Source organism: Bos taurus, chromosome 8 (genome assembly GCF_002263795.3).
Source record: "Bos taurus isolate L1 Dominette 01449 registration number 42190680 breed Hereford chromosome 8, ARS-UCD2.0, whole genome shotgun sequence".
Lineage (NCBI taxonomy): Eukaryota > Metazoa > Chordata > Mammalia > Artiodactyla > Bovidae > Bos > Bos taurus.
The window spans coordinates 75,055,687-75,077,223 of record NC_037335.1 but is presented as its reverse complement, the minus strand read 5'-3'; the positions used below and the strand labels follow the sequence as shown (position 1 = coordinate 75,077,223).

The 21,537-nt window shown below is 43.1% G+C and overlaps 1 protein-coding gene and 1 long non-coding RNA gene across 5 annotated transcripts in view; one reads left to right on the top strand and one right to left on the bottom strand.

The window, feature by feature from the left end:
* The window catches only part of NFX1 (nuclear transcription factor, X-box binding 1), a 66,377-nt gene extending 47,278 nt beyond the window's left edge, over nucleotides 1-19,099 (bottom strand). For 3 of the 4 annotated variants that reach the window (XM_005210324.5, XM_005210325.5, XM_005210326.5), the window contains exons 1-4: nucleotides 19,014-19,097; nucleotides 14,502-15,500; nucleotides 4,369-4,527; nucleotides 2,629-2,706 (exon numbers count right to left, since the gene is read on the bottom strand). In XM_005210324.5, coding sequence (XP_005210381.1) covers nucleotides 2,629-2,706; nucleotides 4,369-4,527; nucleotides 14,502-15,500; nucleotides 19,014-19,038 — 1,261 coding nt within the window. In that variant the 5' untranslated portion in view covers nucleotides 19,039-19,097. 4 annotated transcript variants of the gene reach the window in all.
* Nucleotides 16,806-20,163, top strand: LOC132345979 (uncharacterized). Its single transcript, XR_009495625.1, has 2 exons — nucleotides 16,806-17,552; nucleotides 18,543-20,163. It is a non-coding gene; the product is annotated as an uncharacterized lncRNA (long non-coding RNA).
* The last annotated feature ends 1,374 nt before the right edge of the window (nucleotides 20,164-21,537 follow it).

Here is a 21,537-nt window from a genome sequence, read left to right as displayed (position 1 = left end):
ACACCTTGTCTCCCTCCACCTCAGCTCCTGCTCTTCCTCTACTGGCCAGAACCTCATCTCCACACTATCAGAAAAACCTCCCTGACTCTGCTCTCTTGCTTCAACATGGTGCCCAGGTTTTCTCCTACCATCTTTCAGTGGCCCCACCTCCTTCCCTGACTCTAAAAGGTGGTTCTTTCCCCTTCACCTGCCAGGGTTCTGCAGTATCGACTTCTTTTCCCTCATTACCCTTTCACCTACTAGCGTCTCTCATCTATTGCTCTCAACTGCGACTATCATCTCTAAATCCTGATCTTTCTTCAAATATTCCTCACTTCCTGTGGAACATCTTTCACTGGTTGTCTTACTCCTCCAACTCAACATTTCTAAACTGAATTCACTTGTTTCCATCAAACCTGGTTCTCTTGACCTGCCCATTTCTGTTCTTGGTATCACCATTTCCAAAAGCGTGGAACTCTGGAGCCACATTTGGGTTCCTTCCTTTCCCACTGTTGTTAATTCCTGTTTACCTTTGAAATTTTACACTCTTGCCTTTCTGTCCTACTCTAAAACCCATTCCAGACTTTCAGTATTCTTCACCTGAGTTACTCTAAGTCCCCAAACTCTTTAGGTCCCAAAATACTTTACTCATTGCTGCCAGACCGATCTTCATAAAGAATCACTTTGATGTCCTCAGTGGCTTCCCACAGCCTGACAAATGAAGTCCCAACATCTAGGCCTGGCATGAAGAAGTCACCCCTATCTTTCCAGTCATCTCTTACTCCTCCACCTTCATAGACCCTGGGCTCCATAACCGGATGACTCCTCACAACAGACTCTAAGCCTTATTGGTTTTAAACCTAGTTTCCAAGCCCATTTCAATTTCACCTCCTTCATGAAGGCCCCTTTTATCATCCAGCCAGAAGTCACAGGCTCTGTACTTCAAGTAGAACAGCAACTTAATTGTGTCTTAAATCTTAGCCTCTAACCTCTGGGAAGTCAATTAATAGTCTCATTCCTCCGTTTCTTCATGGTGCCTGGTACATTAATAAGTTCTCAATAAAGTACATTAAACCTATGGTCTCCCTGAAGAGCAGAGTAGGGCAAAGTCCTCAGGTACAACAAGGCCATTATTTGCATTGCCACATCACTCTACCTCACTCAAGCATCTTGACCTTCACCCCCAGATTCTTTTACCTTCTTAGGTTCTCACATACAGTTTGTCAGTGAAGGCTTTAACAAGATTTTAAATTTCATTATGGTGCTTCATGTTTAAAAATCCTTTAAAATAATTAAGCCTTGGTATTGGTCTTATTGTCCAATTTACAATTGATATCTTGCTGCCTTTTCAGTAGTACATTCAAGAATATTCATTCCTTCAACTAATACTAATTCAGTATCTACTAAGCCTCAGACTTCTGCAATGAAACATATGAGACCAGCAGAGTTTGGATAAGAGTGGCCAAAGTGGGAGTGGAGATAAGAAAGGGAAGTTTTCTTTGGAAGAGGACGGTTGGGGTAAGATCTTGAATGAAACAGTGGATGAGGATTTAAAGAAAAGAAGATAGCTGAGTTCACAAAGAGGTTGAGTCTAGAAGTTAAAAACTGTTGATGGTCAGTGACCAACTCTTGGTGGAAGCTGGCAGTTAAATAACAAGAAAGGAGAAATGTGAGCAAATTAGTTAGAAAAAGGACAGCAAGCAGAAAAGAAACAGAGCTAGTCATTTCAAGAAGCGAATGGTCAAAAGTAATAAGGGCTGCTGAGTGGCCAAAAAATTTAAGAATTTATAAAATCAACCCTGAATTTGGTTAGGAAGGGAGTCATCGATGACTTCTGAATACAGTTTCAGAGAGGTAATGAGGACAGAGTAAAAATGAAGTAATTTAAGGAGGGAGAAAAATGGTTAAGAAATATAATCTGAGAAATCAACAGCCAGATGGTAAGTTCAGTTCAGTCGTTCAGTTGTGTATGACTCTTTGCGACCCCATGGACTGCAGCACACCAGGCTTCCCTATCCATCAGGTGGTAAAGTCTAGCCATTAAAGACAGGCAGGAAACAGAGAGAGAGAAAAGACATGTAGGAAATATGTTAGCAACAGATACAAGCATCTGGATCACAAAAAGCGTTTTTCCTAACACATGGAAGAACCAAGCTATTTCTAAACAGGAAACAGTATTCCATAAAGAGGAAGAGCACAAGGATACAGTTTGTAATGCTGGTTTACAGAAAATCTCTCTTTATTATAAAGGCCAATGACTGATTTCTTGAATTAAATAAAGTACACTTCACACTACCCTTCACTCATGTTATCCAAATCTGGAATTTCAAAGTGAGTTACAGTTAGAGGTGAGAAGCAGCCTGTGCCCACTTCTGCCATCTGATTAGCTCTGCTCTAAAGAGAAGACCAAGGTGATCTGGTGGGCATGATGAGAAGGCCTATCTCCAGAACAGTCTGCCAAGAATACAAAGGCCTGTGACTCTAGCTGTGTACACACCACATGCATGTGATGTCTCAGACACCGTAGCTCTGAAGTCTCGTTAGTAACTTCTAAAGCACGCCCAGCACACCGCCTCTCCTGTGCTGGGAAATAAGGCACAATGCACAGAGCGAAAGCAGCACACACCAGTGTATGTAAAACAAACTCACCACAGAAACAAGTATAGGTATTAGGAACATGTGCAGAAACATTCTGACATGCGGGGCACCTCCAACCACTCTGGCCATCTGTCAAGAAAAATGAGAGGAAATCAAAATACTTTCCTTACAAAAGCACGTGTAATTTAAAACATTTTAAATCTATAGGAAGCCATTAATACCTAAGCAGTGGCAGTAGTTTCCATGTTAAGGATCAGACTTAAAAGAAACGAGTTCACAATACTGAATGCTTTGCTTAAATACTGGATTTAGGCTTATATTTATAAGGACTTCAGATACTGTGAATAAAGTAGGTATGCATTTCATCCTACTTTTTAAAATTGAGATCAAATCAGCACATAACATTGTGTGAGTTTAAGGTGCACAGCACATTGATGTGACACATTTAAATATTACAGTATGATTATCGCCATAGTCTTAGTTAACATTTCCACCATTTCATAAAATTAACTTTTTATTTTGTGGGAGAATGTTCTATTACTTTTAATATCAAAGTAATCATCTGAACCGTGGTTTGAAAAAAAAGGTAGGATAAAATACTTGAGTACATGCAGGAAAACCCAAATGTTTTCAATTAGAAGTGCCCAAGTTCAGAAAGCATATATTATTAATAATACTCGCATTATCCTGCCCAAGAATACTAGAGTGGGTAGCCTATCCCTTCTCCAGGGGATCTTCCTGACCCAGGAATCTGGGTCTCCTGAATTTTAGATGATTCTTTACCAGCTGAGCTACCAGGGAAGCCCCCAAACACTTGAGTACATGCAAGAAAACCCAAATATTTTAAATTAGGAGAGCCAAAGTTCAGAAAGCATATATAATTAATAATATTTGCATTATCCCTAAATATTACTATAACTTCAGGAAAAGCCCACAAAATACTATGGAGAAGATCTGTTAAAGCTATAGCAAATTCAAAATCCTAAAAGTAAATTAAATATTTCTTTCTATAAATTTTCTAAAGCAAACTATACAAGAAATCGTTTCTAATGAATAAGCTACAAGGATCTATAGTACAAAACAAGAATCTACAGTACAACACAAGAAATATACTAATATTTCATAGTAACTATAAACAGAATATAACCTTTAAAAATTCTGAATAGCTATGCTGTACACCTGAAAGTTACATTACATTGTACATAAACTGTACCTCAATTTTTAAAAAGCTGTTCTCTATAGTTGCTATTTGGATAAAACAACCATTTTCAGTAAAAGTCACTGATTATGTTGTACCTTAAGTATATTTTATTATTTTTACAATATTGTATTAGTTTTGCCAAATATCGAAATGAATCTGCCACAGGTATACCTGTGTTCCCCATCCTGAACCCTCCTCCCTCCTCCCTCCCCATACCCTCCCTCTGGGTCGTCCCAGTGCACCAGCCCCAAGCATCCAGTATCATGCATCGAACCTGGACTGGTGACTCGTTTCATACATGATATTATACATGTTTCGATGCCATTCTCCCAAATCTCCCCACCCTCTCCCTCTCCCACAGAGTCCATAAGACTGATCTATACATCAGTGTCTCTTTTGCTGTCTCGTACACAGGGTTATTGTTTAATGTGTTCTGTTTAGCTGGTTTAAGATTTATAGCTTAATAATGGTCATCCAAAATATGTGGTCAAGACAACACACTCTCCCTGCAGATAAAATACTCAAGGAGAATTAAACCTGAACACACCAAATGGATGAGAAAAACTACTCAGAAGACAGAAATGACTGACCTGCTTGAGATGCTGGAGACCTGGCCCATTTCTTTATGCAGTTCAAATGAAACACATGGTAACAGCTCTGACAACTCCACACTGGGGCTGTGACACGAACCAATTCACAGCACACCATGCACTCGTATTTTTCTGTGGTGAGCTGTTCAATCAGAGAGCCTGTTTAAAAAACAAAACAGATAAACTCAAACACAGAAAAACATTCCTTAGTCAACCAAGGATCAGAAAGGCATCTGAGAGAAGAATGCAAACACAGACTTTAAGGGAGGTCTGGCTCTGAGCAAGGTGGTTGTTCAGAGTGTCAGGCTGGGAAGGGGCAGGGGTATGCTGAGATGGAGGACTCAGGAAGCAGGTCTGGGACTCAGGAAGGGATTCACACATCTGAGGAAACATTCCCCAGAAACTGCCCAGGATCCCACCAGTATCTCCTCCTAACACACGGCTAGAGAGTTCATAGGACAGACTCCTGGCACCATGCCTTGCCCTCTTTGAATTTACCATATCCATGAATTTACGTTAGGGAGGGGCTCATGAAGCTGCAGTGGTCGGGTGCAAGAAAACTAAACCTAGACAGGTTTCAACAACCCATGGTCGTGAGACAGTTCTAGTAGATACCCTGCAAGTCTTTCGTTGTTCACTCAACAAAGACAGGCTTGGTGCCTACCACAAGCGCCACGGTAGGGTTACTAGACTGAAGGAGACACAGTCTCTGGTTCCAGAAGCTCAGCATCTATGAGAGAAACCAGGGTCTGATGTCGTAAGAATCCTCCCACTTCCAGACTTTTGCCTCGAACACGAGTTCAGTGAAATCTTTCTAAACACAGAACACAACGCTGTCAGCTCCGGAGGCAGGACCAGGGCCCTGATGACTGTAGTACTCCCAGGCCCATGCCAGGTGCTCAGGGATATTTCTCAATGAACGACTCAAAGAATAAAGGAGTATCATCCAGTCTGTTTCATAACTTCTCTCCTTGCAAAGTTTTAGGCTTTAGTAAAGTTTAGTAAAGTTTCGGAGATAGCGCTTTTCCTCTGGAGAAAGCCGGAATGAAGATACTGCGATTAACTGATGAAAGGGAAATTGATCTGCTCTAGACACAGATGGATACATTATAAAACTGAATTCTATTATAAAAACCAAGGAATCAGATTCTTTCTTAAAAGTAGGGATACCCTACCTTGCATAGGTTAACATTTCTGAATAACAAAGTTAATTATATTTCCTACCAGTTACCATGCTATATTTGGAAGATTCTGGAGGTAAGAGGAAGCCCATAAGAGAGCGAGATTTAAGTTTGAGACATTTATATATGAAGCTGATTGGGGCAGAGGAATGGTCAGTGAGACTTACACCTAGGGTGAATTTTATAGAAAATGCCTACTGACCATTCCAGAACAGCGCTGAGTTAGAATTAAAGCACACAGAAAGGTTAAGTGAAGTATGCAGCATACCTGAGAACATTACAGTTTTCACCCTGAAGACTGTCTTTTTATTTTACTGTTTCTCTTATTCATTAAATTTATTGCTTGTTAAGAAATCACTACTGTGATGCTTCTAAGTCCAGTCACAGTGAAATCTGACCACTAGGATGCACAAACACTTAGTTACGTGGTGACGGTTGTCGACTTTGAATATCCTACATATCCCAGCCTTTCCCATGTCTGTTTCATTCCATGTTCAGTATGTTCACAAATCCTGCTGGTTCTACCTTCAAAACGGATCCAGAATCCAACCTCTGCTGCTAACACTCTGGTCTAAGCCACTATCCCTTCACCTGGATTATCACAATGGCCTCCCACTTCAGGCTATTCTGCCCTTGCCCACTTCAGGCTATTCTCACCACAGCCACCAGAGGGAGCCCATCAAATGAAAAATTAGAAGATACACTCTTCTGTTCAGAACTTGTCAAAGGTTCCTCCATCACGTGCCTCTGGAAGCCAAAATCTTTACATTGCCCTTCACCATCTTCCAGTCCTCACCTGTGACTCCTCTTTCCTCAGGCCACTACTCTGAGACAACATCAGCCTCCTTCCTAGCCCAAAACTGGCAGGCAGATTCCTGCAGGGAGATTTTTACAATTTGTCCTTCCCTCTGCCTAGAGAACACTTTCCCCCGACATTTGCACAACTCAGTTCCTCAGCCCCTGCAGGTGTCTACTCAAACTATGATCTTCTCAACAGGGCAGTCTCTGGCCACACTTTAATAACTGGAGCCCGCTCCCCTAAGCATTCCATATCTCTCTCAGCTTCCTTCATATCACTTAGGTCTAATATCATATATTTTACTTATTTTACCTTATTTCCTAACTCTATGCATAGAAGGCACTCAATAATACTTGCTGTATGAATAAAAGTAATAAATGACAGTAAAAGGTTCTAGAAAGACACTAGAAAGGGAGACAGTACAATTCTTTCATCAACATTTCAGTTTTATCAAAATGTGTAACATATGTAAAACAAGGCACTAACCAAGAATAGCTCTGTGCCAGTGAACTATCACATTTCAGGTGTAAGACTCTTGTCCAGGCTGGGTGCAGCCCTATCCTGACCACTGGCTCTTCTTCACTCCTAAACCCTCTCCCACTAGGGCTTCTCCACCATTCCTCAGTCATGACTGTGTCTACTTTATACTTATTCTTTGACAGCAAGTCAGTAAAGAGAGTGACAGCCCAGTGAAATAATCAGAAGAACAGAGACCTCTCTGTAGAAGTGACTACAAACTTTTCAGATACACCAATAAATTATTAAAAACAAAATACCTAAAACAATCCTAACCTGAAAAATCCAATTGTAAAAAGGCATTTTTTTGAGGCAAACAGGGAAATTCAGTTGTAGACTGGGTATTATATGATTTCAAGGAATTATCACTAACTTTGTTAAGCACAATAATGGCACTGTGATTAAGTAAGAAAATGGCCATATTATTAAAACAGATGTAACCTAAAATACATGAAGGTGAAATAATCTGATATCTGGAATTTAGTTTAAAATATATCAGAAAAAAGGAGGGAGACTGTTTAAATATTAATGCATACCTATTTACGGCATATATACGTTAAAGTTTACCAAAATTTCTTAATGAGTGGGAAATACTACATTATAATAAGCAAAAAAGGATAAAACTTATGTTATATGGTTTCAACTATGTACAACTGAGCACTGAAAAATTCTTTAAGGAAACAGATTAAAAGATCAGAGCTGATTACATCTGGATGGTGGAAAGAAAGGTAAAATTACTTACCTATCAACTTTAGTAAGCCATCTTATTTAAAGCAGCTGTTTTTAAAAAGCTGATACAATGTTAAGCATGATCAATGTGTTTATGATGGTCTTGCTGGTCTGAAGCATATGTCAGAAATCACGTTTATCTGTGTCAGTCTAAGGCTTGTGGCAGAGTTTAGGGGCTGCAGGTAAAGGTTTTTAAGTCAGTACAGCACAGAGGCGGGCTTCCCAGGTGGCTCAGTGATAAAGAATCTGCGAGCTAATGCAGGAGATGTGGGTTCGATTGCTGGGTCGCGAAGATTCCCTTGGAATCTCCCCAGACTCGGGAAGAGCTTCAGGCAGAGAACTTGGAGGAGCAGATGTACAAAGGTTGATGAAAGGAAATAAGGAGATCTCAGAATGAAAGAAAAAGAAGAACAGGCACAGATGTCTCTGAAGTTGCAAAACGTTGAGAAAAGTATGCCTTTTCTTAAGTGATGACTTCCCCTTCCTCAGCGAAGGAAAAGAGGCAAGGAGGTCCGCTGAGGTCGGGAGATCAGTGAATGTCAGGAAGGTCTGAATAAGTGTGGGAAGGGTTTGTAGTAGTCTTAAATGAAAACGGAAAGGACAGCTGCCCAAGGTCACTTAAGGGGAAGTGGGCAATGAAAGCCAACTGAGCTGGATGGAGTGAGCGAGCGTACATGCGTGCTCCTTCACTTCACTGGTGTCTGACTCTTTGGAGTCAGACTCAAATGGACTGTAGCCCGAAAGGCTCCTCTGTCTATGGGATTCTCGAGGCAAGAGTACTGCAGTGGATTGCTGTGCCCTCCTACAGGGGATCTTCCCAACCCAGGGATGGAACCCACATCTCCTGTGGCTGCCACACTGCAGATGAATTCTTTACCACCAAGCCACCAGGGGAAGCCCAAGCTGGAGACCACTATTTAAAAATATTCACTGAGAACCAACAATGTATTGGGGCGGCCAAAAAGTTTGTTTGGGTTTTTCTGTAACATCTTATGAAAAACCCAAATGAACTTTTTGGCCAACCCAATACTAGACACTAAGGATATACAGTGTACAAAACAGAAAAGAGTCTTCTCCCCTCGTGAAGTTTACCATCTTGTGGTGGAAGGCAGCCAATAAACAAATAAATATTGAAAATGAGCAGTATCATCAAATAGTGACAAGTGCTACGGAGAAAAATAAGCCAGGAAAAGAGATTAGCGAGAGGCGGGTGGGGGCAGTATCAAGAGTTTGAAATAAAGGCTTCACTCAGAGGGTGACTGAACACCAAGTCTGTGCTGTTACACGATTTCCTGGAATAGCGTTCTGTCATCCAAACAGGGTAGAAAAGCTGGATGCAGCAACCAGCCAGGGTCGGGATTCCTCAAAATGTCTTGGCCGAAGGGTTAGCACTTCAAATGGCATACAGTAAGGTCCAGCATGAAGAGGGGAATGAAGGAGAAGAGGAAACTGGCAGAACTGGTAGTGGGTGGAAGAGACTGGGAGAGCCAAAAGCACAGGAGGCTGTGGTCAGAAGGCAGCACACAGGACTTTGGGATTGCAGAGACGGGGCATCCCCAGGGTCACTTCCCTGGTGGTGGATGTGGAGGAGGAACGGATGTGCAGGTCACTTCAGCTGACAAGATCAGAAAACCCACATGACCACTGAAGCCACTCAGAACAACAGCAGGATTTATGGTACATCAGTAGTTCTCAAACTCGAAAGTGCATGAGAATCTCCTGGAGGCTTCTCAAAAGAAGAGATTATTGGGCCCCACACCCACAATTTCTGTTTACTAAGTCTGAGGTCTAAAAATGTGCATTTCTAACAAGTTCCCAGGTGTTGCTGATGGCTGCTGATCTGGAGTATACCTTGAAAACCACTGGGGCAGAGAAAAGATAGAGGCTGGATGCGTTAATAAATGAGGGTTGGGAGGTTTAGAGGCTAATAGATGACAAAGATGAGACATGGAAGGTGATGGAGAGAAAAGGTTCTGTAGCATTAGCTTCAAATGATACAAAGGTAGAACAAAAATAGTGTAGAAATGACCCTGGGGAAGGAGTGTGCTCTTCCTATCTTCCAGAAACTAAGGTGAGTGGGATAAGTGAAAAGAGCAGGCTCTAAAGTTGTAAGGAAAGGCGTCACCCAAGAGGAGGCCACGGGTCATTTAAGAGGGGGCACAGCTGAAACAATTTAAGGACACAGGGGATTTCGTTACCGCAATGAGGGATCCAGACAGCTGGGAGGACTAGGCAGTGCTGGGCTCTCTCAGCAGAGTGAGAGTGAACAAAGGCGGCTCTCAAAGAGCCGTGGAGGCATATCTGGGGTGAGCCTCTCTTTCCATTCCAATCAAGCTTTCATCTCTACTACTCCACTACAACTGCTCTTAGCAAGACCAACACCCTTCAGATTGCCAAATACAACGGTCAGTATGCAGTCTTCCTTCTGTGCTGATCAACAGCATTCCGCACAACTGATCACTCCCTCCTCTTTGAGTTTATTTGGTGTTTAGAACGTTTCACCTCCTAGTTCAGTTTACTCTTTTACAACTTCCTTTACTGGATGCTCATTTTACAGCCAGGATGAAGTAGGCTCCATCCTCACTCTTTTTCTAACTGCACTCACACCTTAGGTGACCTCCTCTAGTCCATTAAACACCATCTGTACACTGACAATGCCCAAATTTAAGTCTCTAGTCCATATCTCTTCCCTGAATTTTATATCTGACTCTCTAACAGATCTATTGTCCAGTAGACAATTTAATTCTAACAAATTTAACCAAATTCTTTATCTTTCCTGAAAAAGGAGGAGACAAAACAAAAGATATACAAAAACACCTTTTCCAACAAGAAATTGTCATAGATTGGAGGAGGCAAAGGACACATCCTGATTAAGTGCAATGTGGTATCCTGGATTGGATCCTGGAGCAGAAAAAGGATATTAAAGGAAAAACTGGTGAATCCAAATAAAGTCTGGGGGAATCCCTGGCAGTCCAGTGGTTAAGACTCTCTGCCTTCACTGCCTAAGGGTTGGGTCCAATCCCTGGTTGGAGAACTAAGCTCCTGCAAGCCTTGCAAAGAAAAAAAAAACAACCCACAAAGTGTGAAGTTTAGTTAACACCATGGTACTAGTGTTAATTTCTTAGTTTCGACAAAGATGTTAACATTAGAGGAAGCCAGGTGAAGGATATATGGAATTCTCTCTACTACCTTTGCAATCTTTCTATAGGTCTATAATTATTCCAAACTAAAAACTTTAAAAAAAAACACCGCTTTCTCTCCCCAAGCATTACCACCGCAGTGAGTGGTATCTCGCCTTCTGTGCTGCTCAGACACAACATCCTGGACTCCTCTCGTTTTTCTCAATCCAACAACCAATCTATCTGTAAATCCTGTCCACTTCATCTTCCAAACACACCCAGAAACTAAGCAATTCTGACCTCTTCTACCACTATTACCTTAATTCACATCTCCATCAAGTACCTGAATTGCTGCAAAAGCCTCGTAACTCGCCAGTTTGCATCCTTAGAGCCTACTCCCTATACAGCAGGCTGGGTGATCATTTTAGATCATCTCTTCCCCAAAAAGCCTCCCAGCCTCCTAGCTGCTTCTCATCTTCTGACTCAGAACCAAATCTAAGAGCCTCACACAACCCTGCCTCTGCAGTTTCTCTAACCTCCTCTCCTACCCACCTCTTCACTGCTCACAACGCTGTCCCTCCCACCCCAATCTACACTTGCTTCTCTCTCTGCTTGAAATGTTCTTCTCCAGAAAGCCATGTGGCGCACTTCTGCACTTCCTTCCGGTCTCTGTTCAAATGCCTCCTCATCAAAGAGACCGACCTATGTAAACTGGCGCCCCTGTTCTTCTGTCCTCTTAATCTGCCTTGTATTTTAGTTCTTATCATCACCTGACTGACTGAATATTTAAGTGCTTTCTGCCTGTCTTCCCTGCCAGGAATGTAAATGCCATTAGTGCTGTATTCCTAGTACCTAGAACAGTGCTTAGCACAAAGCATTTACTCAATAAAAATGAATAAAGAGGTCTCAAGAAAATGACGGTATGTGACGCCATGAGAGATTCATTAGGCAGAACTGAGATGGCCTCCAAGACTCCCAGCCCTGGTGTGCATGCCCTGGATAATCACCCCTTGAGTACGGGAGGAACTGATCTAATCAACTGAGTGCTTTTTAAAGAGTCTGGTGATCAAAGACAGAAGTCATGTAAAGAATCTGGAGCAGATGGCTTCCTGCAGGCCCTGAAGAAATAAACTACCATGTGAAAAGAACCACATGGTAAGGAACTGCAGGTCGGCCCTCAGAGCTCAGAGTGACCCCCAGCCAACAGCCAGCAAGAAAATGGGGACCTTGGGACTTCCCTGGCAGTCCAGCATTAAGACTCTGTACTTCCACTGAAGGGGGCACAGATTTGATCCCTGGTTAGGGAACTAAGATCCTGCATGCCACGTGGTGCTGCCAAAAAAAAAAAAGAAATGGGGACCTCAATCCTGCACCCATGAAGAACTAAATCCTACCAGGACTTCCCTTGTGGTCCAGGGGCTAAGATACCACACTCCCAGTGCAGGGGGCTGGGGTTTGATCCCTGTTTAGGGAACTAGATCCCACGTGCTGCAACTGAGACATGATGCAGTCAAATAAATAAAAATATATATATATAAAAAAAAAGAACTAAATCCTATCAACAACCAGTGAGCATCAAAGAAGACCCCATCCCTCAGGTAACACTGTCCCTAGCCAAACTGCAGTCCTCTAAGACCCTGAGTAGAAACTCAGCTAACCCGTATCCAGACTTCTGACCCATGGAAACTGTGACACAGTAAAGTTGTGTTACCTTAGGCCATTACATTTGTGGCAATTCGTTATGAAGCAATAGGAAACTATTAACCAGCCTTGAGAATTCAAAAACAAATCTGGTATAATACTGCCTTGGTTCACACTCAAAGTCCCAAGGAGTGCCTGATGAAGCAGACAAGAACTACATCACTAGGCTTGTGTAAAAACAGGCCTGGGCAGGTGGTGGCTTCGTGTGTTAGGCTGTATGTTACATTAAACTGGAGGGAGACCAGGATGGTCCATGAGGAAGAGCTGGAGGAATGAACCTACTGATCCTGGATAAAAATATATACTCCGGGCAAATGAGAAGTATCTTCAATACTGCAAAGAGCTGACTTGCCATAAGTGGGAGGGAAGCAGAGAGGAGAGAGACTAGTTGCTGTGTAGCTCCAGAGGACAGAACCTAAACGAGGGGACAGGAAGCATTTACCAGAAAGAAGTTTTCAGTTTAATGCAAAGAAGAACTCTCTAACAGTCAGAGCTGAGCAACTACTGTGTTCTAAGACCTGTGTTAGGCAAGAGAGATATAAAAATGAAAGGAAAGGTACATTCTTTGCCTTCAAGGAACATGTCAACTGGTGGAGGGCACTGACACGTGAACAAATGATGGTTTCCAGTGGTGAAGCTAAGTGCTACAAGAGAAGCATGTATGTGGATGGGGAAGACATATCACAGGGCGAGCAAAGATCAGTGCTATCTGTGGGGGTGAGAAAAGGTTTTCTGGACATGTAACTAAACTATAGCTTTTGAAAAATGAGTATGGGGCTTCCCTGTTGGCTCAGTGGTAAAGAATCCACCTGTCAATGCAGGAGACGTGGGTTCAATCCCTGGTCTGGGAAGATATCACATGCCTTGGAGCATCTAAGCCCAGGTGCCACAACTGTTGAGCCTGTGCTCTAGAGCTCAGAAGCTGCAATTAGTGAAGCCTGCACACCTTAGGGCCTGTGCTCTGCAACAAGAGAAGCCACCGCAACGAGAAGCCCGAGCACTGCGACTAGGCAGTAGCCCAGCTCTCCACAACTGGAGAAAAGCCTGAGCAGCAGCGAAGACCCAGGACAGCCATAAATAAATAGAGCAACAATGAGTAAGAATTCACCAGTGAGCTGAGTAGTTAGTAGCTAGTGTAGACAGAAGGGACCACATATGTGACCATGTGGAAAGATGACAGTACCAGAGTCCAGGGAGTAAAATGTGGTGGGGGCTGAAGCAGCAGCAGATGAGGCTGTTGTGTAAGGCAGAATCTGTAGGTGATGAGAAAAAGTGAACAGAATCAAGCAAGGGAGTGACACAGGTCCATAAGTGTTTTAGAAATATCACTTTTGGCGGGGACTGTGTAGCATGGCATCCAGGATCTTAGTTCCCTAACCAGGGAGCAAACCCATGCCCCCTGCAATGGAAACTCAAAGTCTTAACCACTGGACCAACAGGGAAGTCCCAGAAATACCACTTTCTGATGCTAATGTAAGAAGTGAACTAAAAGAGAGAAACTGGAGATGGCAAGATTAGTCAGGAACTGTTGCGACCAAGGAGACAAGAGATGATGCACAGGCTGGAACTAGAAGTAGTAGAGATGTTACCATCCCTACTTGTGTTTTTTGACAACTCAAAAAAATCTTGTAGCCAAACATCTGTATCACCCGTATCTGTGCTTTTTAAAACCCTTACTAATTTCCTTATTTGTTAAGAAAAACTTTCCTTATTTGTATTTGCTTATAATATATAATGGAGAAAGAAATGGTAATCCACTCCAGTATTCTTGCCTGGGTGATCCCATGGACAGAGGAGCCTGGCAGGCTACAATCCATGGGGTCACAAAGAGTTGGACACAATGGAGTAACTAACACTTTCACTTTTATGATAGATAAAAACTAAGTCAGTGGACATCTCCTGGGAAGAGGAGCAGGTGGTGGCAGGACCCAAGCAGAGGATGAACAAGAACAGAAAGACTTTCTACTGGTACCTTTTTATATTTTCTGATTTCTAAATTGTGTGAGTGTATTACCAATTGAGAAATTAAAATTTTTTTAAAAAAAAAAGGAAGAAAGAAAACATTTCCAACCATTTAGGTAGGCTTACCTGTGTGTGTTTCCACATTCTTTAGCATGTGGTTCTGTTTGCCTCGGGGAAAAGATGCTACCTGGGGATCCTGCCTCCTTACAGCACATTTCTCTGGGTCAGCCCTTCTAGAAGACCTGCTGACGACTGCCAAGTTCCCACTGTCACAGGTGGATTTTGCTGGCCTCTCATTAAGATCATCCTTTGGAATGGAGGCCATGTTGTCTCTGGACCCTGCGTTTGTATGCCGTTGGCCCTCCTGTTTTGGTGGGTTCCTGCCTGGTCGTGGCCTGGCTCCCTCCACTTCCCAGGGAGACCTTTTCTGTGGGTGTCTTCTCTGCTCACCGCGTCTGGCCCCATCCGCTACCACTTTTCTCGAGGAAGCATCTGAAGAGTCAGGGTGGATAACCCCTGCTGGTTTGGTGTTTTCAGGTCCTGCCTCCTCAGGTTTGGGAGTCATTCTGTGACCCCACTCACTTTTGAGTTTCCCCTTGACTTTTGGTCCTCTCCCATAGCTGTATATAAATTGGGTTGCTTTCTTGGGTTTTGCTCCCCTTGGATCTGCACCGACAATTTCCTTCTCACTCTCGGAAGGACTGTGCTCTCTGAGGTTTGTCCCACTCTCTGACTTGGCCACGTTTTCTAGGCCAGGTGCATCTGAGGTCTGGTCAATGAGGCCCTGTGCTCTCTTGACTCTGATATGCTGCTTTTCACTCCTCAATTTCTGCCAAGGTTGATTCTGAAGGCCATGGTTCTTGAGAGATTTGTTAGTAACAGAGGACTGGAAAGAAGTCTGCTGACTCTTAGGTTTGCTTCCTGAAGGATAAAAACTGTGCTGATGAACAGCAGAGATGTCATCATAAGAGATTTGCCTGGAAAGGTGACACGGAGGTGGTGAACTGTAATTTCTTCTACCAATTCTATTAGAATCTAGTCTCCTTTGACTCCCACAGTACAGACCAGAATTTTTTCTCTCCTGAGGAATGAACTCAGCAGCATCCGTATTGAACTTAAAAGCACCTAGGACATAAGAAATAGACACGTAAGTAAAGAAATTAATTGGTCACTCATGAAGCCCCAAAGACTGTATGCCAGACCTAAGAGTTATCTTCCTAAGGACTTTGTATAAAATAGTCTCCGCACAAGGCCTGTTTTCTGTGAAGGTGGTGGGTTCAAGTTGCTTGTGGAAGACTGATTGGCAGCCTTACCAACAGCCACTGCTGAACTGCTAAGTAAAACCGTTCACCTGGGCTATCAGGCATTAGTTATAAATGTGTTTATTTCTATTGAGAAATGTAAGGTCAGCGAACAGTTCAGGGATGAGACATCAATCGGCAGGTTCCGTGTGGTCTTTCAAAACTCTACGGTAGCATTGTGTAATATTAAGTTAACAGGCTTTGGAGTCAGCCCAAATCAGTTTAAAGCCTGACCCTCCAGTTTATAGTATTAGCTCAGGAAAATCATTTGATTGCTTTTAGCCTGAGTTTCCACATACATGACAAAAGCTGATAATACTATTTCAAAGGGTCATTGTGGAATTTATGTGAAGACTTCACATAGACGTACTTAGCAGGAAGAATACATCCCACCTCATCCCCACTGGAATGTATTTTAGGTTTTCCATACATAACCTCTGTTAATACAGTCAGAATCCCAGAGTCTCAAAAATTAGGCCTATGCCCCTTCAACCTACTCATCCATCCCCCACCTCCACCAGCCACATGCTTCTTTGTAGTCAACTTTGTCCCTGAAGTCCAAAGATGAAACAATTCGCCTAAGGACACAAAACCAGATAGTAGCAAAGTCAGACTATGCGCAGTGTATAGAATATTCTCTGAATCAGCAGGGCCTGGGAGATGGATTTAAGTCCCTGTCCATCACTTGTGTCTTTATGCAAGTTATTTAATCCCAGTAATGGAATAGTAAGAATCCCTACATCAAAGAGTTGCTATGAAGATTAAAGCAAGGTTAGTAACAAGTATAAAGTGGTTAAAATAGTGCTTTATTATTGCCGTTAAGATTACAGACTATCTGAAACAGACCTGACCGCAAAAGGCTGCAGTGCACAGCCTGCGAGTTTCAGGTTTAATAATAAGCCCTAACATTTATTAGGTACTTAACACATGCCAGGCACTATTCTAAGCACTCTGCATACGTTAATTTATTTAATCCTTACATTCCTGATGAGAAAACTGAGACTCGGTAAAGAGTAACTTCCCCAAGGCCACAGGGGTATTCCAGAGCAGATTCAGGATTCAGGCCATGTGACCCTAGAGACCATGCTCTTAAATTACACTCCATTGACAGAAGTTGGGTAGCAGGTACCATAGAAACATATACTTAAGAACTGAGCGAGATCATAAAGGTAACCTCTCACTCAATCCAGGATTTGTCCTGAAAGCTTTCACACAGGCAGGATTCTGAGGATGGGGTTGGAGAGCCTTACAAAATAGCAAGAGGATTAGACAAATTCAGAAGGTGGCAGAGAAGGTGTTCCAGATGCATAAGAGAGAACTTAAGGGGGAATGGGTAAATTAGACCAAGTAGGTATTGTGTAGTTTTCTCCTACTCTAAGAAGCAAGGTTGTAAGAGGGGCAGAAAAAAGGTCAGTAAAGTAGTCCAGAATAGCCAGGTTAAAGGATACAAAGGGTGTTTCATGTTAACCAGCAAAGGGTTGACTCAACTTGAGAATCTAGACAGAGCAGCATCTATTCATATAAAGTATGTGTTCCACCAAATGTGAAGTAGTGGACAAAGCCCTCAGATCATTCACGGATACGAGGAAGGGGAAAAGGGCACAGGAAACTGGACTCAAAAATCTGAGACACCTTTATTTTTTCACTATTTTGAGCAGCTGAAGTTACTAAATAGGATATCTCATCCCCAAGGCTTGGCTATAGTGCAAGTGGTACTAGAGATCCAAGACAACACCATGGTGGGTGACCTACAGGTGGGTGGAGCAGAGTAAGGGGAAAATCCAACTGCAGATTATAAAGTCCAGAGACAAAATTGGCACTGGAGAGTCTATCCATGGGTAGAAAGATACCCCTTGGTGTTTCAGGTAAACAGCAGGTAAGAGAATTACACTGGAGTGAGGATGGAGGTGTGGGCTAGAGATAATGCTGAAATAAGAACATGGAATAGGAACTAAGGCCAAAGCGAACTAAGGCAGAGGAGACAAAGTGGGGAGGTCTTTGGATTACCCGACTTTGCCTCAATAGATGAGACAGAGGTTGTAACCTGGAGAGCAACACCAGAGGCCAAAAATAAGATTCACAACTAGCCCCACTCATTCGTTTCTGCTTCAAACACTGAATGGTGCAGAAATGGGCCAGATATGAGCCTAAGGATAGGAAGACCAAGGGATCCAATTCAGGGGATCTGGGAAAAGAATGAGTGGGAGAAATACAAAACACCAGGCTAAATGTGGTCCCCACTCTCCAAGATGAATTAATACCTAAATCAGGACTAGGGTAAACAAACAAAAAATGGACTAGGGTATGCAGTGTGTTAGCCAACGTTTTTGACCAAGATCCATGGTAACAAATATATTTTACCTGCCACCAAGTACACAAATACATATATAGGTTTCTCGGTGCCCCAACAGGCTGGTAGGTAGCAGAACTGAGACTCAAATTAATGACTGTTCACAAACCTCATGCTGCAAATTGCTGCCCTGTTTTTCCGAAAGAGTGGATCATGAAATCAAATTATGTAGTGGGTTGTGACAAGAATTTTTTCAAACGAAATATGTAGTATAGAGTGTATTGGAGATAATAAGGAAAACCACTGCTTCCTGAAATTTTTGGTTCGTTTTTATATTTGTGTGCGCTGAGATCACTATGTAAAATGCTCCTTTTCCGTCACTGTCCAAAGAGTTGGGAAAACAAAGATCTAAGGTACCCTGAAGTAACTGGAAATCGTGTTACATTAACAGCCATATGAGGCTGTCTCTACACATTGAGACAACTCTGGGAGGGGAAGTAAGCTAACAATTGTGTAACACGTACAGTAGCGGCGGGAACCTTCAGACTAATTGACTTATTTACTCCCAAATCACAGATGAAGAAAACGAGACTTCACATTGCGAGCTCATGGCAAGCTGAGACTGGAAACCACGAGTGTTCGGCTCGCGCCCGCGCTGCTGCCCCAGGACGCACGAATGCATATCAAGCACAGCGAGCAATCCCGCCGCGCGTCGAGAGCTAGCCGCCGTCACGGGCCGACGCCCGCCTGTGGGATATCACTGCCCCAGGAAGGCCGGGAAAAGCCCTGGAGAGGGCGGGACACCCGCATCGACTCAGCGGGACAAACCGACTCTCCTAGGAAACCCAGCTGCCGGGCTTCATCACCAACCAAGGATGGTTAAGACCTCGGACGCACGACGCGCGTGGCTTGGCCCTTCCGAGCCACTATCCCCAACCCCTGTACGTGCCACTCTCGCGATACGAATGGCCGGTGCCCTAGGACTCGTCACTGACTCAATTTCCGTTCCCCGAAAGGGGCCCAGTCCTGCGAGGGCCGGTACAGTACCTGAGACAGGAGGCGCCTCCGCCATCCCGTGCCGCAACACCTAAAGCGAGCCCTGCAGCCCAGCGAGCGCTGTCACCCGGTCATGTGCTCTGGACTTCCGGCGCCGCGAGAAAACTCGCTTCTGCGCGCGCGGTAGACGGCCACGGAGTTTGCGCGGCCTGAGTCAACTATGCGGAGCGTCGGTGACGTCAAACAGACGCGCCCGGCGCCGGGCTGAAGCAGGGTACTAGTAGCTGTAGGTAGCCAAGATCCCGGGAGGGTAAGCATGCCCGGTCTTGCACAATCAATAGTTGTTTTCCTTTTGAGAGTCACTGTTCTGTACTGCTACCGTGTCCTTTAACCCTCCCACCCAACCAGCCTCGCCTGATTTTCTGGAGTCAGGACAGACCGCACCTATTTACTAGCGTGGATCAGATTTAGGATTAAAACAAAGACGAAGTAGTCAAAAGGCAGAAAGGGGAAAAAATGTCTGCAAAACAAACGATAAAAGGCTCTTACAAATCAGTTTAGAAACAAAAACCCATTTATTAGAAATGATAAAGGACTTGAAAGGGCAGATGACAATACTAAAGTAGTTACAGAGGGACTCAATGTGAGAGGGGGTAGGTTTGGGGGTACTGATTATTTTTTAAGTACAAAATGTTTTCAGTGTGTGGAATTTTTTCATTTGTGTGTTTTGCTGTTGCTCTACTAAAGAGAACACAGTACTTAAGTGTTAAGCATGTGCATTTGTAAAGTAATTCACTGCTCCAGACTTCCCCAAGAACACAAAATAAGAGTCATTCATTCACAGTCTAATGTATACTTTTAGGCATTGCTTTAACTGCTGGAGGTTAATGTGAAAAAGACAAACAAGTCCCTGCCTTCAATGAAGTGCATTGACTAGTAGGGAACGTTAAATCTAAGTAATGTGGGACTTCCCTGGTGGTTCAGTGGTTAAGTATCCACCTGCCAACACAGGGGACATGGGTTTGATCCCTGGTCTAGGAAGATCCCACATGCTTCTGGGCTACTAAGCTGATGCACCACAACTACTGAACCAGAGTTCTGCACCCACTGAAGCTGGTGTGCCCTAGTCGCCTGTGCTCTGCAACTAGAGAAGCCACTGCAATGAGAAGCCCAAGCAAATGAAGTAAGAGAGCAGCCCCACCCTCCCCCAAACAGAAAGCCCAGGTGTAGCAATGGAAGGTGCAGGAAGGAAAGACGGCCCTGTGGCCAAAAATAATTATAAAAAATATTTTGAAACTAAGTTTATTTACAAACTGGTGATTTGGGTTGTCAAAGAAATAAGCAGGGTAACAGTGACTTACTAGGTTCCGCTCCAGAAAAGGTGGCCAGCCTTCTTTGAGTAGAAGGATAGATGAGAATGATCAACTATGTGAAGATTCAGAGGGAATAGCAGAAGGAAGCAGGTGCAGAAGCTATGGAGGAAGGAAAGGGCTCGAAGTGTTAAAGTTATTGAAATATTTGCTGGAGAGCAATGAGCAAGGAGAGTGGCACAATATGAAACTGGAGGAAGGTAATTAGATCACGTGATAATGGATTTTATTCCAAGAGCAACAGGAAGTTAAAAGGTTCTAAGCAAAGAATGGTACTGTTAACAAACTGAACACAGGTCTGCTCATGCAATGCAATGCAAAGCAAAGTTGGTCCACTGACACCAGGCTTTGGTGAAGTACAGTGCTTACTTTAGGGCGCCAAGCAAGAGTGTGAGAGACAAGCCTTAGATCCACTCCAACTTGGTCTTTGAGTTAGTTTTTGTTTTTTAAAGGGAAAGATAAAAGAAGCTGGAATTAATCATCATCTTGTGACATTTCCTAATCATAGTTTCCAGAGTCAAAACATTTCTGGTTTACAAGTGTCTGGCTCGGTGGTCCACGGCTTGGGGAGCTAAGCTTGTCCTGAGTTTGTATTTAATGATATATAATAGTAATTTTAGTACATTAACAATGTTATTGACAACAGCAATTTTAGTCCTCTGATTCTGGTTGATTAGTGTTCAGTTAGCACAGGATTGAGGTCAGAGGGGACACAAGAAATTGAATAAAGTTTTGGATAGAGAGATTAATCATAAACTGGGTAAGGGAACTTGGTTTTAGGGGCACTCAGTTTCAGTATCTGAATTACCCTTAAAGATTTCTCATACTCCCAGGGGAAGAGTGAATTGTAGGGGAGCAAAAATAGAAGTGGGGAGAAAATTTACATTTTTCTATTATGCTAATATGGAAGATGATGGTGGCTTTGAACTAGAGCGACAGCAAATGTGATTGAGAGGAGAGAGCAGATCTAAGATATATTTGAGACAACCTTCATCCAGCTTCCAAATGTTTTCTAAACCAAAAGTCATGATGTGCTATCTTATTGTTAATTTGAGTTTATCTGATTACTGAGTCCGAACATTTCTTAGTGACTTTTTGAGTTTCTCTTTTTAGATTGCTTAGTCACATCCTTTGCCGTTTCTCTGTTGGGGTTGCTGTATTTTTCTTGCTGATGGTTTTCTGTACTTTGTAGATATACAAGACTT